The sequence below is a fragment of the Lissotriton vulgaris genome, chromosome 6, assembly GCF_964263255.1.
Source record: "Lissotriton vulgaris chromosome 6, aLisVul1.2, whole genome shotgun sequence".
Classification (NCBI taxonomy): domain Eukaryota; kingdom Metazoa; phylum Chordata; class Amphibia; order Caudata; family Salamandridae; genus Lissotriton; species Lissotriton vulgaris.
Genome location: NC_141694.1, coordinates 397,581,153 through 397,595,740, shown reverse-complemented (window position 1 = coordinate 397,595,740; position 14,588 = coordinate 397,581,153). Strand labels below are relative to the sequence as shown.

General features: G+C 39.6%; 1 protein-coding gene across 1 annotated transcript in view; it reads left to right on the top strand.

The window, feature by feature from the left end:
- CSMD1 (CUB and Sushi multiple domains 1) overlaps positions 1-14,588 on the top strand; it is a 3,932,590-nt gene that overhangs the window by 2,041,402 nt on the left and 1,876,600 nt on the right. The window contains exons 14-15 of the mRNA XM_086925641.1: positions 3,264-3,590; positions 11,548-11,742. Coding sequence (XP_086781767.1) covers positions 3,264-3,590; positions 11,548-11,742 — 522 coding nt within the window. The remainder of the gene's footprint in view (positions 1-3,263; positions 3,591-11,547; positions 11,743-14,588) is intronic.

Here is a 14,588-nt window from a genome sequence, read left to right as displayed (position 1 = left end):
ATTTTCTAAGAATTGCACCAGAGATGATTATCCTTCATCTATTGAATGACCTCCCATAGGCAAAGTTTGAAGTTTGCTTCTGCGACAGTTCAATCTTTGTTCATAGACAGAATCAATTGAGTGTCGTCAGCATAGGACGTCACTTCAATCTCAAATGACTGGATCAATGAAATGAGAACGGTCATGTATACATTAAACAATAACGGACTAAGTGAGGAGTCCTGTGGGACTCCCGCCGTAATAGTTTGTTCGTTTCATTTTTCTTTTTTAAATGCATCCCGTTTTCCTTAAGGAAAATGGGCTGCATTTAAAAAAAATAAAGACTGCTTTATTTAACCCCAGCAGGCCACCATCCCTGGGAGTGCTACCATTCCTAATGGGGTCACAAGTTTCGACAGCCTCATTAATATTCATGAGGCATGCAATTTGCGACCCCACTCGGAATCGCTAACAGTGTCTATAGTGTTATACATCCCAATATGCGAGTCTCAAATGCAACGTAATTTGCATAACGCAAATTGGTGGGTTGCACATCATGCCCAAAGTGTGTGAGCAGGTGGAAACTAGGACTCAGTCTAAGGGAGTTAATGTTAGTGGAAGGCATGATCAGTTGCAACAGGGATATACGGCCACATGCATCATTGTTGCTGATTGCGATTTCTTAATTGCGAAAATTAAGGAATCGCAAATAAGAAATCGCAAAAGGCTATGCATTAAGAATTCGCAATTTTTTTTGTGATTTCTTAAATTTCCTTAATTGCGATTCACAATTTGTGAATCGCAATTAAGGAATTCCTTCCCGTTGATTCCTATGGGCCTAGAGGCCCATAGGAATCAATAGGAAGTCATTTTCAATTTTCAATTAGCAATTTGCGAATCGCAAAATGAAAATGCAATTTCAAGGGTGCAGGGGGGTCCAAAGGACCCCCCCTGCACCCCTGAAATTTTACTTTAAGTGCATTTTTCACACACACATGCCCCAAGGGCATGTGTGTGTATCAAATGAATCTTTCAAAATTGCACTTTTGTGCATTTTTGAAAGTTTTCGCAAATTACCATGATGGCCAACTTCATGGTAATTTACCTCTACCCATTTGCGAATTCGCAAATTTAAAGTGTTCATGCATTGCATTTAAGAAACCTAAAATTGTGATTTATTAAATGCAATCGCAATTTTAGAAATCGCAACATGATTGTGATTTCTAAAATCGCGAAAAACATGATGCATCCCAATTTTGTCAATTGCATTCGCAAACGGCCGAAAATTGCGATTCGCACCGTTTGCGTATGCAATTCACAATGATGCATGTGCCCGTTAGTGTAGACAAACTCTTCTAGGTGAAAAGCAAGGTTAAAATAACTAATAAAATTGAGGTAAACAAATAAAAATATTAAAAACCATGTGTAATAAACTTAACAATGTTTACTTAGAGTCTATGCAGCAACTTAGTATATGGGAATTCAATGTGCTCCAACGTAATTCTGGGGGAAATTGAAATATCCCAGAAATACCTCTACTGTTGCTAACTATCATTTAATGGCACAAGGACAATGAGTTAGGCATTAGGACAGCAGGGCCTTGGTGGCACTTGTCGCAATACTGCACTGGTTGAATTTCCAAAGCATTAGAAAAGATGATTGAGCACTGTTGACACTAAAAAAAAAATCTATGTTGCATAAATAGGCACATTTTGCTGCCAAATCATGACATGCGGTCTTTGGGTATGTTAATGGTGTTTCATTCAGTGGCTCGATGTTTCTCGCTTTTAGACATTGTAACTTTATTCAGCTAATTTATTGTTGCAGGCTAAGATTTAAGTGGTCCTCATTCCATTGAACTGGTCTTGCAGGACCATCAGTGACGACTTTTTGTACCGTTGGAAAGTTACAAACATGATCTTCGCCACCAGTGTAAGAAGTATTGTATATTCACACTAGCGAGCAGAATTTGACTTGCTTGCCAACAGCAGCAAACAGACACAAATGTAATACACATCTTTAAAATTAACCCAAATTGCTCCACTCACGTTAACGAGATTAAAATTGCTCACATTTATCTTTTACACTGCTCTCAAGCTAACAGCACTTCCTCCTAAAGAAAGTGACACAGATTCTCCCTGAAACCTACAAGTTTAGGTCCTGTTCTCCTTGGATTTTACCAGCACCCTCGTTGACGGTCTCCTTGACCCCATTCTGTCCCTCCAGAGCGACCGTCTGCAACCTGCAGCATCCATGTTAACCTCCTTACATACCATATTGATGACTGCCCTTCTACGAGTGATTAACCTGCCATTATGGTCACTGTGACCATGCCACCCTCCTGGCACTGCCACTGTCTCTTGGTGCTGTGGGGGTCTTCTGCAATGCCCACACCGCCCTATCTGCTTTCAATACTACGGCGACAGTTTCATATGTGCCAAGGGATTGAAAAATCCTTAAGTCAATTGCACGGTTAAAAGTGATGCGGCAGCTGTATGGTCATGGAAGCCACATCATCCCTCGTCATTCTCTATCCTTTCAAAATGTCTCCGTTCGGAGAGGGTGGTTCCTCCCCTCTCAACAGGGTCCAACTTGCAAATAATTCTGAATCATGCTTCTTGGCTCACACCACCGTTCACACCACCATACGTACTTTAGATGTGCATTGTACAAATATTCATGCATATGAAGAAGTATGCACCAGAACCTTGTCAAAGAGTTGTGTCAATATCCATATGTTCTTTTGCTATCTAATAAAAGGAAAGTAAATATTTCAAGCTTAGCTTCTATGAGTTTTTCTGGTAGGTCTAAGCACCTCGGCCCTCAGAACCTAATAAGAATAGCACATAGGCGTCTTGACATTTTTTTCAGCAGTAAGAAAACATGAACATTTGAAAACTGCAAGTGGCATATTCACGTACGGTCGTATTTCTTAAATAATTGTGTTTACTAAAATATAATTTAAGTGAGATACGTGTTTAGATTCTCGAAGAACTCTTAAAAACCTTCGATTAATGTCACCATTGTGTAAAAATCATATAAACTGATTTTGTTGAAATATATATTAATGATAACAATAAAGAGTTTTTCAAAATGAGCTTGTGCCATCGATCTTGCAACAGAGTAATACCCGATCATTATCTGCAGTGAGAAAATCTGTTTGTCTCTTTAAAAATGCATTTAAAATGTTAGTAGCTAGAAAGTTGTGCGTGTAGGAAACAAACAGAACGAAGACAATATGCGCTAATTACCGCAATTAACCTAATTAAATATCTTCTATGCAGTCTCATGCTTCTTCAACTTCACAACGCCATCTGGAATTATTCTCTCGCCGAACTACCCCGACGAGTATGGAAACAACATGAACTGTGTCTGGTTAATAATCTCAGAACCTGGAAGCAGGATTCATTTAATTTTCAACGATTTTGATGTGGAGCCACAGTTTGATTTTATCTCAGTAAAGGATGATGGCATTTCTGATTTGCCAGCCCTTGGCACTTTCTCTGGCAACGATGTTCCCGCTCAAATTGCTAGTAATGGGCATATTGTACGGCTGGAATTTCAGTCAGATCATTCAACTACCGGAAGAGGCTTCAATATCACTTACACAAGTAAGTCAGTGTTTATATTTCAAATCGGTTTTCAGATAAATGTATGTATGTTTTCAAAGTAATCACCAACAAAACAAAGGTCTAATTCAGACATGTAGTCACACACCTAGTTAAATGTTGATGTGAGAAGAACACCAACTGCAATTGCAAATTCAAGATGTGGTTCATAATTTTAATTAGCTATTGGATTACAGTTCAAACTTGAAATTGTATTATTATGGTGTGCACATATCTCAGAGTGAAACGGTTTGGGATTTCAGTGCAGGGAGTGGCGGCTGGCAGGGATGAGTGCAGTGATGCTTAGCATGTTCCTCACCAGGCTGTGTTAAGCAAGCCTAGTGAGGAAGATGGGAAGGGTGCAGGACTGTTGGGCCGGCCTGAGAGAGCCGGACAAGCAGTAATACTCATTTGGAGTGGGCAAACCACTCCCCCTCCGTAGCCCAGCTCTACCTGCCCTTACCCAGCCTTTAGTGAACAATAAAATAAGAACCAGGGGCCTCATTTATGAGAAATGACGCATCGCTGCATGAAAGCAGCGATGCCTCACTTCTCAGTGCGCACTCCTTGCGACATACCTAATGCGTCATATTTACTGTATGACGCATCATGTCGCAAGGAGTTACAGATACGTCAGTATTGCTGACGTATCTGTAAGCGCAAAAGTGACGCATTGCTGGAGTTTGTCACAAAAGTGACGCAACTCCAGCAATGCGTCCTTTCACATGGGGCAAGCCCCATGTGAAAGGGCCTGCATCAGTCTTACGCCTGCTGTGAGGCAGGCGCAAGATGTTGACGCAACGGTGTCCTAAAAGTAACGGAGTGAAATCTCATAGATTTCACTGCGTCACTTCTACGAAGCTTTTTGCGGGGGAACGCCCCCCCTGCATACATTATACCTGACGCAGGTATAATGTAGCGCAGGGGTTTAGAAAGTGACGCATCTGCTTAGATGCATCACTTCGTAAATAGTGCGCAACAGGAGGCATGTTTTACGCTGCCGATGTGTCACAAAAGGTGACGCATCAGCAGCGCAAAACTGACGCAAGGCCTCATAAATGAGGCCCCAGGTTATTATCATTTTATTTTTCTTCTACACTGCTCCTAAAGCAGTAGTGCAACGAAGCTCCTCCGCCTTAGAAGAAGAGCTGCCACTGAGGGCAGGGACCGTAGAGCAAGGCAAGTCAATAGTTTTATAGGGAGAGCAGATCCAGCGGAGAGGCAAGAGCCAATTCTGGCTCTAAGAGCTAAGCCCTGAAAATATTTGGCATTGAAATCATACAACAAACTTTATACTACAAAATGGTATGGTGTCTTCAAAATGTATAGCATAGTTCTAAACACGCAAAAGCATTTCAATTTAACATATCAGATTATATCCCTGCACTAAGAAGTACTTTTTAAAGGTGAGCAGAAATGGAGAAACATTCCAGTCCTCGTTGTGATGAAAATGCTATTCATGAACTAAGATCTGTTCGTGAAAACCTCTCATATGCTCCCTATGTGTGGCCTAGGGTCCGTGTCAACTGGGATTCTGTAACACATTACCAAATCACAATTTGGGTTTCATAAATAATACAGAATCAATTTGGCGCCCCTTGCAAATACAGATTCCTTATACTATGTATTAGTGTTTTTGGGACCCAAATCTGGTTGCAAAACATCAATATTATGTCACTAAACACAAATTGGTGATAACCATTCGTAAATCAGAAGGGGTCATTTTTGTGAATTACCTCAAAATGATTTTTTAAGAGCCACCGGTGATCCATGGGACCACTGCCTACTCGTGAAAATAATGAATTTACTATTTTAAACACATTCTGTCTTCCTTTTAGGAAAACGGGATTCATTTAAAAAAGATTTGCTTTATTTAAAAGCAGAGACAATGCCGCTGACTGTAATCAATCATAGTGGGTCTTAATTTGTGACCTCCCTCATTAATGAGGTCGGTCGAATTATGTCTCATTACAAATCGGTATATGTGTATTTGGTTCACAAAATACCAATGCATTTTGTAGAAATCGGTGCCCAAATTGCACTCACTTAAATTAAAACCACTTTAGTATATTCCTAATAAAGAATGGGTGATCGGCAGATTTCATATTTTATTTTTGGCAGTTTCACATAGTGCAAACCTTGCTCACGGATATAGGAGCGTTTTTTTCACTCTTAAATAGTTTGCAGATTTATTCCTACCACTGGGGGAGTAAATCAGTATTCAAGGAGGTAAAGAAAAGGCAAAAAATCTAAAAATAGACAGGGGTGTTGAGGAAATACCTGCGAGAAAGTCAAATCTCCACCGAAAACGCATTACAGTTTACCATATTCACTCATGCTTTACATTTATTATTCAGAAATACACTAGATAACTATCCAAATGTTTACATTTTTATATACATAAGCACTCTTTGCAAGTTACAGCCACACATGCATACTCCTGGACTTTTTTGTGAATTTAAAGAAATGTCAGAAATCTGATCCAACTGGGGCAAGGTTGCAACTGTATTTGTGAATTGTGCATATTGCTGTGAAAATGCTACCTTACCATATGGATTATATTAGACCTCTAGAGTTGTATTAAGTGCAGCACAATAAGAATATATAATTGTTATTCCTTGGGTATTAAGAATTCATTTTAGAACGCATAGATTTGGGCATCACTACATCAGATTGTGTTTCTAGTGATGTGAAGCTGTTGCCAGGGCCTCTTGTACCACACAGTGGTGTTCTATAGATTCTCTTTAATGAAAGCTTTCTATACAATGAAAACAAGAATTAGGATCATGTACGTTTCCAAATGCAGGGCATGTTGCTACTTAAAGGTATGTACCATAACCATGCCAGGCAGTGTCAACAGGGGACATGTCCAATTATTGACAGGTAAACAGTATAGAAATAATGGCAAGCAGCAAAGCATGACATGTGGGGTGCCCAAAAGATGCATTGCACTTAGCAGTCTGTTTTTAAGTGAGAGTGATCGGTTAGCACTGTTGTTGGGGGGGGGGGGACACATCATGGAGTGTCGACAGTGGCGGGTGTTTTAGCACAGGGATAGACACCAAAGCTATCAGACACCACCAAAAATGGACTCACCTGAGGGGCTTGGGGAGAGTCAAGGGTGGTCATTTTTTGGTTATGGCAGCTCCGAGAGTGAGTCTGGTACAATTGCAATGATATTACCTCCCACACATTCACTTGTGTGCCCTATCCAGCATGAGAGAGTAACCGCTGTATCACGTTATCCTTGGACCGTGTCCAGAGGTGAAGCTCAAGTTTCCACACCAGTATTAGGAGAGAACAATCTGCTTTCCAGTGCATTGAGATTACTTGCTTTGCCAGGGCCAGATTGATGAATTCACTCCAAGCTCTTCCTGCTTGGTGCGGGGCATTAGGTACAGTAGGTAGTGGTGTTATATAATAATAGAGAACTTTTTGTCGCATTTAATTGATTTGTCAAAAGTTCATGACAGGTGCAGTGTTGAGTGTCCGGCAGGTAGTGTTTGGAAAACATATTTGCTCTGTTAAAATTTGTAAAACATATCGACGTTATTACAGACTATCAGCTTGCTCCATGGATCTTAGCAAGGTTCTTTACATGTGGAATCTATTCCTGAGACCACGCTCCCTCTAGATTTATGTACGCTCCATATTTAAAGGGTGAAACTTATTTAATAAGAATATTTCAAAGTTATACAATACCACTTGTCCAGCTATCATCCATCATCTCACAAATCGTCTGCCTTCTACCAATTCTCTTAAATAGCCAACACCCTGAACTCACTCAGAACCACCTCCTAAGAATATTCATTTCTATCTTACACCATCAATACATCTCTTCAAAATGATTCCTTCACATCACTCTTCAGACCCCTCAATCCATTTGTTAGTCAGAAAATCATCTTTGAGGGACATAGGCTCCCTCTACAGAAGGAACTTATGCTGGAAGCAGATGATCTAATCAACTTCTGCCCATCATCCATTTGCCCTGTATAGGAACAATTAATGCGAATGCAGTCTCCTATCAGATACAGGAACTAATTGACAGTCTTATCCAAGACTACCCGTACATCTTCAGACAATGCTTATTCTTCAGTGGCCAACAATGCTGTCCTCGTCAATGACAGAAATTATCCATGACCCAATATTCTTCTTAACTTCTCTGCAGCATATGGCCCAGTTGTCCATCATATATTCAACAACAAAAGAGTGACTCAGAGACAACCATAAGATGGTTGTTCTAAAAAGTTAAAGAGAAAAAGGCACCAAGAATGTTTTTTAAAAGAACCCTCACTCACCGACCTGGTCGGTGACATGCTTCATCATAGGGTTCCACCAGAGAAGCCGAATGCTTCCCTGGTGTGTTCCACACCTGACTTACAGCGGAGCAGGATGTTAGATACGTCTGTGCATAGATAGTAAAATGTGAAAGTGATGATTAAAAAGTGTTTGGGACTAGCCCGTCCAATGATTTATAAAGGCTGCCCAAATACTAATAAAAACTAGAAATGGATGTAAATCAGTCCTATAAAGTGGCTGGTGGCAACCAGAATTTTAAGAAATGGTCAACATGTTTCTGCTTAAACGCATTATTAGCAAAGCATTCGTCAGGACCCAGAAAAAATTCCACGGTGGTGTGCACACGCTAAGGCGCACCCTAACCTGTGGAATATCATAACAGAAGGTACAACTCACGGTTATACCCAGTGGTCTTGCGTAGTTTCAGAGACCTTTATATGTTAATTTCAACTTTGACTCGACAAGTGACTTGTAACATGTAGTCACAGGGAGGTAGGAAGGACGTTTGGGTATTTCCCGTTTCGTCCAATCCTCGCCTGCACACCTAGCTAGGTCCGCCCCGGTCCAAGACTACCCGTACATTCTTCAGTGGCCAACAATGCTGTCCTTGTCAATGAAAGAAATTATCCATGCCCCAATATTCTTCTTAACTTCTCTGCAGCATATGGCACAGTTGTCCATCAACCAATGAACTACAGTAAGCATTTGTGGCTTTCCCTCACACAGTCCTCAAAACTTCCTTGCCATATGTCATAGGTTCATACATATAGGTAGCACAAGATCAAATGAGCCAACATCCCCAAATTCAAGAGAACACGTACCGGAGGCCGACGTTTCTCTGTAAAAGCCTCTGCTGGTTGGAACTCTCTCCCACGCTCCCTCAGACTGGAGTCCAACCACCTGACGTTCAGGAAAAAACTTAAAACCCTTCTGTTTCCTAAATAAACCCTCCATCCCTTCCCCTCAGTAGGACTCAAGCTTAACAGCGCGGGGATGCCTTCGGGTCACCAGGCGCTATACAAGTTGCTAAATAAATAAATAATAAATAAATAAGATCAAATGAACGTCATATTTCCTGCATTCTTCAGCAGTATATCCCTTGGCCTGAAACTTCATTTGCTCAATTTACATAAGCAATGCCATATCCTTTCAAAAGGAATTCGTACTGCTCCATGCTTCCACCATCTACAAATTTGCATGAATCCTGAATTCCTTACAACAGGAAAAAAAGATCTGTTAATATATGTTAATAACTTTTTTACTTACGACATTCAGTGGCTCAAACCAATACAGATTTGGTTGTCACATTCCAATCTTTAGTTCAACCCCTCAAATACCAAATTCCTCCATGTTACCAACAGTTTCAAGCAACCCCTAGTTCTCTAACATGAATGTAGATAACTGCACCACTCCTACGCAGACCTCGCCTTCAATGAAAATATCCCAGCAGCATGTGTTGTAAGCTCGATCAGTACCAAAAATGTTGAAATAAGTTACACTACACAATGTATTTCCCAAACCAATTAAAAAATAATACAAAATAAATTCATAAGCAAAAAAACACCAACATCATCAAAATTGTTTGAAGCGATCAGGAGATACAACTTTTAAACGCCTCAGGGCAAAAACAACCAAGAAAGAAAAAAAACACCAAACAAAAGTCAATGTTTGTGGTTGACGAGAACATAGGTCCAATACCAGGCCAACCTCAATGGAGCAGAGGCCAGATATATTTATTGGTTCATCGCAGTAAAAGATTATACCTTCTGACTTTGGGACTGATTTAGAGTTTGACAGATGGGTGCTCTGTCACTAATTTGATGGGTTTCTGGTTTCTCTCATTATAAGTGCCTTAGGATATAATGCACTAGAAATTTGGCAGACAGGATTATCAATCACATGTGTAACAAAGGACCTGTCTGCCAGACTCTAAATCAGGTCCTTAGTTGTTTTAAGAAAGTCAAATCTTCAAGCGGGGCATCATCCAAGTTTGTGGCCAGCAAAGGTCTCTAGAAAAATCAATCATTTGTGTGTATTAGTCCATGAGTGTCTGCCTTTACTGAAAAACTATTACACTGCTCTCCTGTTGCCATGTTGGGTTCATGTTTGTCCTATAGTGTGCTCACAACTTGCAAGTCACAGAAATTCATCCCTACTTCAGGACCCCATCTTTAAGATGAGTAAGAGACATATTCAAATTATGTGTTATTACCAAGCCATAGCTATTCAATCTAGCAGAATGCCATTAGTCATTGAAATAGCAGTCATATATGAGTTAGATATAAACTCAAGGAAACAAGCAAGGCAACACTCATATTGCACAGCAATTGACTCTTGAGCTAGATGAACCAAAATGCATTTAGCCATGGTTCTTCAGTCCAGGGATAAACAGTTCACAAATGTATTGTAGCCAGCAGATTCTTCATATATATACATCCCACCAGGGCAGTTCTTTCGGTGCCAACAATTCTCGTTGTCTTGTTCCCTGCCAAGGGTTCATGGAAAAATAATGTCATCAACATCCTTTTATACAAGCTTTCACCTCTGACTAGGCAATTTTGAAAAATACACTTGGGACGGATTTAGAGTTTGACAGATGGGCACTCCGTCACGAATATGACACATTTCCGGTCTCCCTTATTATAAGTGTGTTAAGATAAAATGCACTTGAAATTAAGCAGACAGGATATTTATCACATTTGTGACAAAGTTCCCATCTGCTAATCTTCAAATCAGGCCCTCAGTCTTTTTATGAAAGTCAGATCTTCTGGCGGGGCAGCATCCAAGGTTGTGGCCGGCAAAGGTCTCTTAAAGTCTAAAGTGCTTTTGGGTATTAGTCCATGCATGTCTGTCTTTAATCAAAAACTATTACACTGCTCTGCTGTTGCTACGTTGGGTTAAAATGTAACCATTTCTATCTTCTCTTATTTTGACTTACCACTACATACGATTGTGGGAAGAGGATGTGTCCTACCGGCTAGAGCAGTTGATCTAGAAGCACGGGAATCAGGCTCAAGTCTAGGCACTCGACATCCTGTAATTCTGGGCAAATCATTTAATCTACCTGTGCCTAACAAAAATGAATGTATCTGTCCGTAATGCAACTGGTGCTCATGTAAAGCGTTTCTGGTCGAGTTTGTGCTATATGAAGCTCAACAAATAAAATGGTGTAGGAAGAATGTATAGACTAAATCAGCTCAGTGCTACAAATTGAACAAAGGACACAGCAGAAGACAATGTGCATTATGCACAGAACCCTCAGGATGCAAAGCTGTCTAGCCATCTAAATTAAAATAAACAATATTTCATTCCTCCTCAACCATGACTCACAATATATTGCTTAGGAATCACGTGGCATAATGTAACATAGTGGCAGTAACATAAAAGCAAGAAATGCAACTTTGAGTTTGTAGTTTGGGCTAGATAAGCAATCATATCAACTTCAGAAAGCTTTAACAACCCATTTGCTGATAAGTGATTTTGTATATTCATTCCGCACATGCCTTCTTTATATTTTTTGCTATTGAACTTACTCTATTTCAATCATCTTACTTTTTTGTAAAAGAGCTCCAAGGGATCCTCATTGGGTGCAAGAGGCTTCAAGTAACACCATACTTGTTATAAATCTATGAATAATAATATTTGCTTTCTTTTTTTACAGCATTTGGCCAGAATGAGTGCCATGATCCTGGAATTCCTATGAATGGACGGCGTTTTGGCGACAGATTTCTTCTTGGAAGCTCTGTTTCTTTTCATTGTGATGAGGGTTTCATAAAAACTCAAGGATCAGAGACAATTACCTGCCTTTTACAAGATGGTAATGTTGTATGGAGTGCTACAGTTCCACGATGTGAAGGTGAGGAGGGGGCAGGCAAATATAGCCAACTTGTGTAATTTTAAAGACTTTTGTGTGTGTGTGTGTGTGTGTGTATATATATATATATATATATACATATATATATATATATATATATATATATATATATACATATTCATATCTCACAGCACTAGGTCCATATAGCAAAATAGTTATTTACAGATTTTGTGAAACATGTGTATATATATATATATATATATATATATATAACCTACTGGCGGTCGCCAGTAGGTATATATAGTTAGGATTTTTTCTCTATGGGATTTTTGAAAATTCTATGTCAAATAACTTTGGCGTTTGTGGACGGAATTGGCTGAAATTTTCAGGAAAATGGAACATTTTGTTTCTGAGCAGCCCCTGACAATTTGGGGGGGTTTCATGAAGGGGGGGCCGAGAAAAAAGGGGGGTCCCAAAACACGTTTTTCCCATGTTAATTCCCATAGGGCGGTTGGCCTCACTTTTAGCTCGAACGGCTGAATGGATTTGCACGAAACTTGGCAAAATTGTAGGGACTGTTAGCCCGATGTGCCTTTGCTAGGACTCAATATATGTGCTCCAGTGGATTTTGAGTAATTTAGGTTCAAAAAAGATATATATCTGGGCGGAGCCTAACCACACATCTGATCTGATTGGCTGTCAGCACTTCATCCAAGAAGTGTTGGCAGCCATCTTGGGACCAATATACATGATAGCACCTCATTAAAAAGCATTGTAGTTAATAGAGGGTTTTAGGACTTTAGTTACATTATAAATCATTTGTTGATGGTACCATACTCGTTTTAGGAATTGTGGTGGGTTCTAAGGTGATTTTACCATGTGAAAAAACCTTCTGCTGTGATATCATGAATATTGTTTGAAAGAAAACTAATATCTCATGATTTTCCCACAGTGGTTTGGAAGGGGATCTATAAGCTAAACTGAAAGCATATTTTCTGTAAATTCACATTATCTTTCTCAGTCATGTGAAAATGAAGTCTGACATTCTCAGTAAAACATGTACATCCAACGAGGACAGAGACTGTCAGTTGATTCCTTTGTGTTCTACTGCAGCCTCCTAGAGTGTTCTAAAGAACAACTAGAGCGCTAACAGTCCTACTTATTACAAAGGTATGGCACACCTGAAGCCATCTTGATTGGAATAAAGTGGTAACTCTTAAAACATTTAATTTAAAAAGAAACAACATGAGGGGGTATATTTTGCCATAGAAAGTATGATTAGTGCTGCAGAATGAAAAATTAGGGCACATTTTGAGTGACTTCTCAAATCCTTTTCTATTTCATTAAAACATTCTGACATGCAGTCTCCCAAAATGGCCACCAGAGACAAAAGAGCCCAAATGTAGCCCAAATATCACCCAGATGTAGCCCAAGTATAGCCCAATGACAGAATGTCCCAGAGTGTTCTAAAGAACAACTAGAGCGCTAACAGTCCTACTTATTACAAAGGTATGGCACACCTGAAGCCATCTTGATTGGAATAAAGTGGTAACTCTTAAAACATTTAATTTAAAAAGAAACAACATGAGGGGGTATATTTTGCCATAGAAAGTATGATTAGTGCTGCAGAATGAAAAATTAGGGCACATTTTGAGTGACTTCTCAAATCCTTTTCTATTTCATTAAAACATTCTGACATGCAGTCTCCCAAAATGGCCACCAGAGACAAAAGAGCCCAAATGTAGCCCAAATATCACCCAGATGTAGCCCAAGTATAGCCCAATGACAGAATGTCCCAGAGTGTTCTAAAGAACAACTAGAGCGCTAACAGTCCTACTTATTACAAAGGTATAGCACACCTGGAGCCATCGTGATGGGAATAAAGTGGTAACTCTTAAAACATTTAATTTAAAAAGGAACAAAATGAGGGGGTATATTATGCAATAGAAGGTATTATTAGTGCTGCAGAAAGAAAAATTAGGGCACATTTTGAGTGACTTTTCAAATCCTCTTCTATTTCATTAAAAAATTCTGACATGCAGTCTCCCAAAATGGCCACCAGAGACAAAAGAGCCCAAATGTAGCCCAAATATCACCCAGATGTAGCCCACGTATAGCCCAATGACAGAATGTCCCAGAGTGTTCTAAAGAACAACTAGAGCGCTAACAGTCCTACTTATTACAAAGGTATGGCACACCTGAAGCCATCTTGATTGGAATAAAGTGGTAACTCTTAAAACATTTAATTTAAAAAGGAACAAAATGAGGGGGTATATTTTGCCATATGAATTATGATTAGTGCTGCAGAAAGAAAAATTAGGGCACATTTTGAGTGACTTCTCAAACCCTCTTCAATTTCATTAAACAATTCTGACATGCAGTCTCCCAAGATGGCCACCAGAGACAAAAGAGCCTAAATGTAGCCCAAATATCACCCAGATGTACCCCAAGTATAGCCCAATGACTGAATGTCCCAGAGTGTTCTAAAGAACAACTAGAGCGCTAACAGTCTTACTTATGACAAAAGTATGGCACACCAGAAGCCTTCTTGATTGGAATGAAGTGGTAAGTCTGAAAACACTCAATTTAAAAAGGAACAACATGAGGGGGTTAATTTTGCCATAGAAAGTATGATTAGTGCTTCAGAAAGAAAAAATAGGGATCATTTTGAGTGACTTCTCAAATCCTCTTCTATTTCATTAAAAAAATTCTGACATGCAGACTGAAACATGCACTTTGAATACCAGCAGCAGACGTCCCTGGTGAGCAGTAGCTTTACTACAGTGATCTAATGTGCAACTAGAGTGCTAACATTCAGAATTTATGGCAAATGTGTGACACATCTGAATGCCTTCTTGATGGAACCAAAGTAAACAAGCATTGAAAAT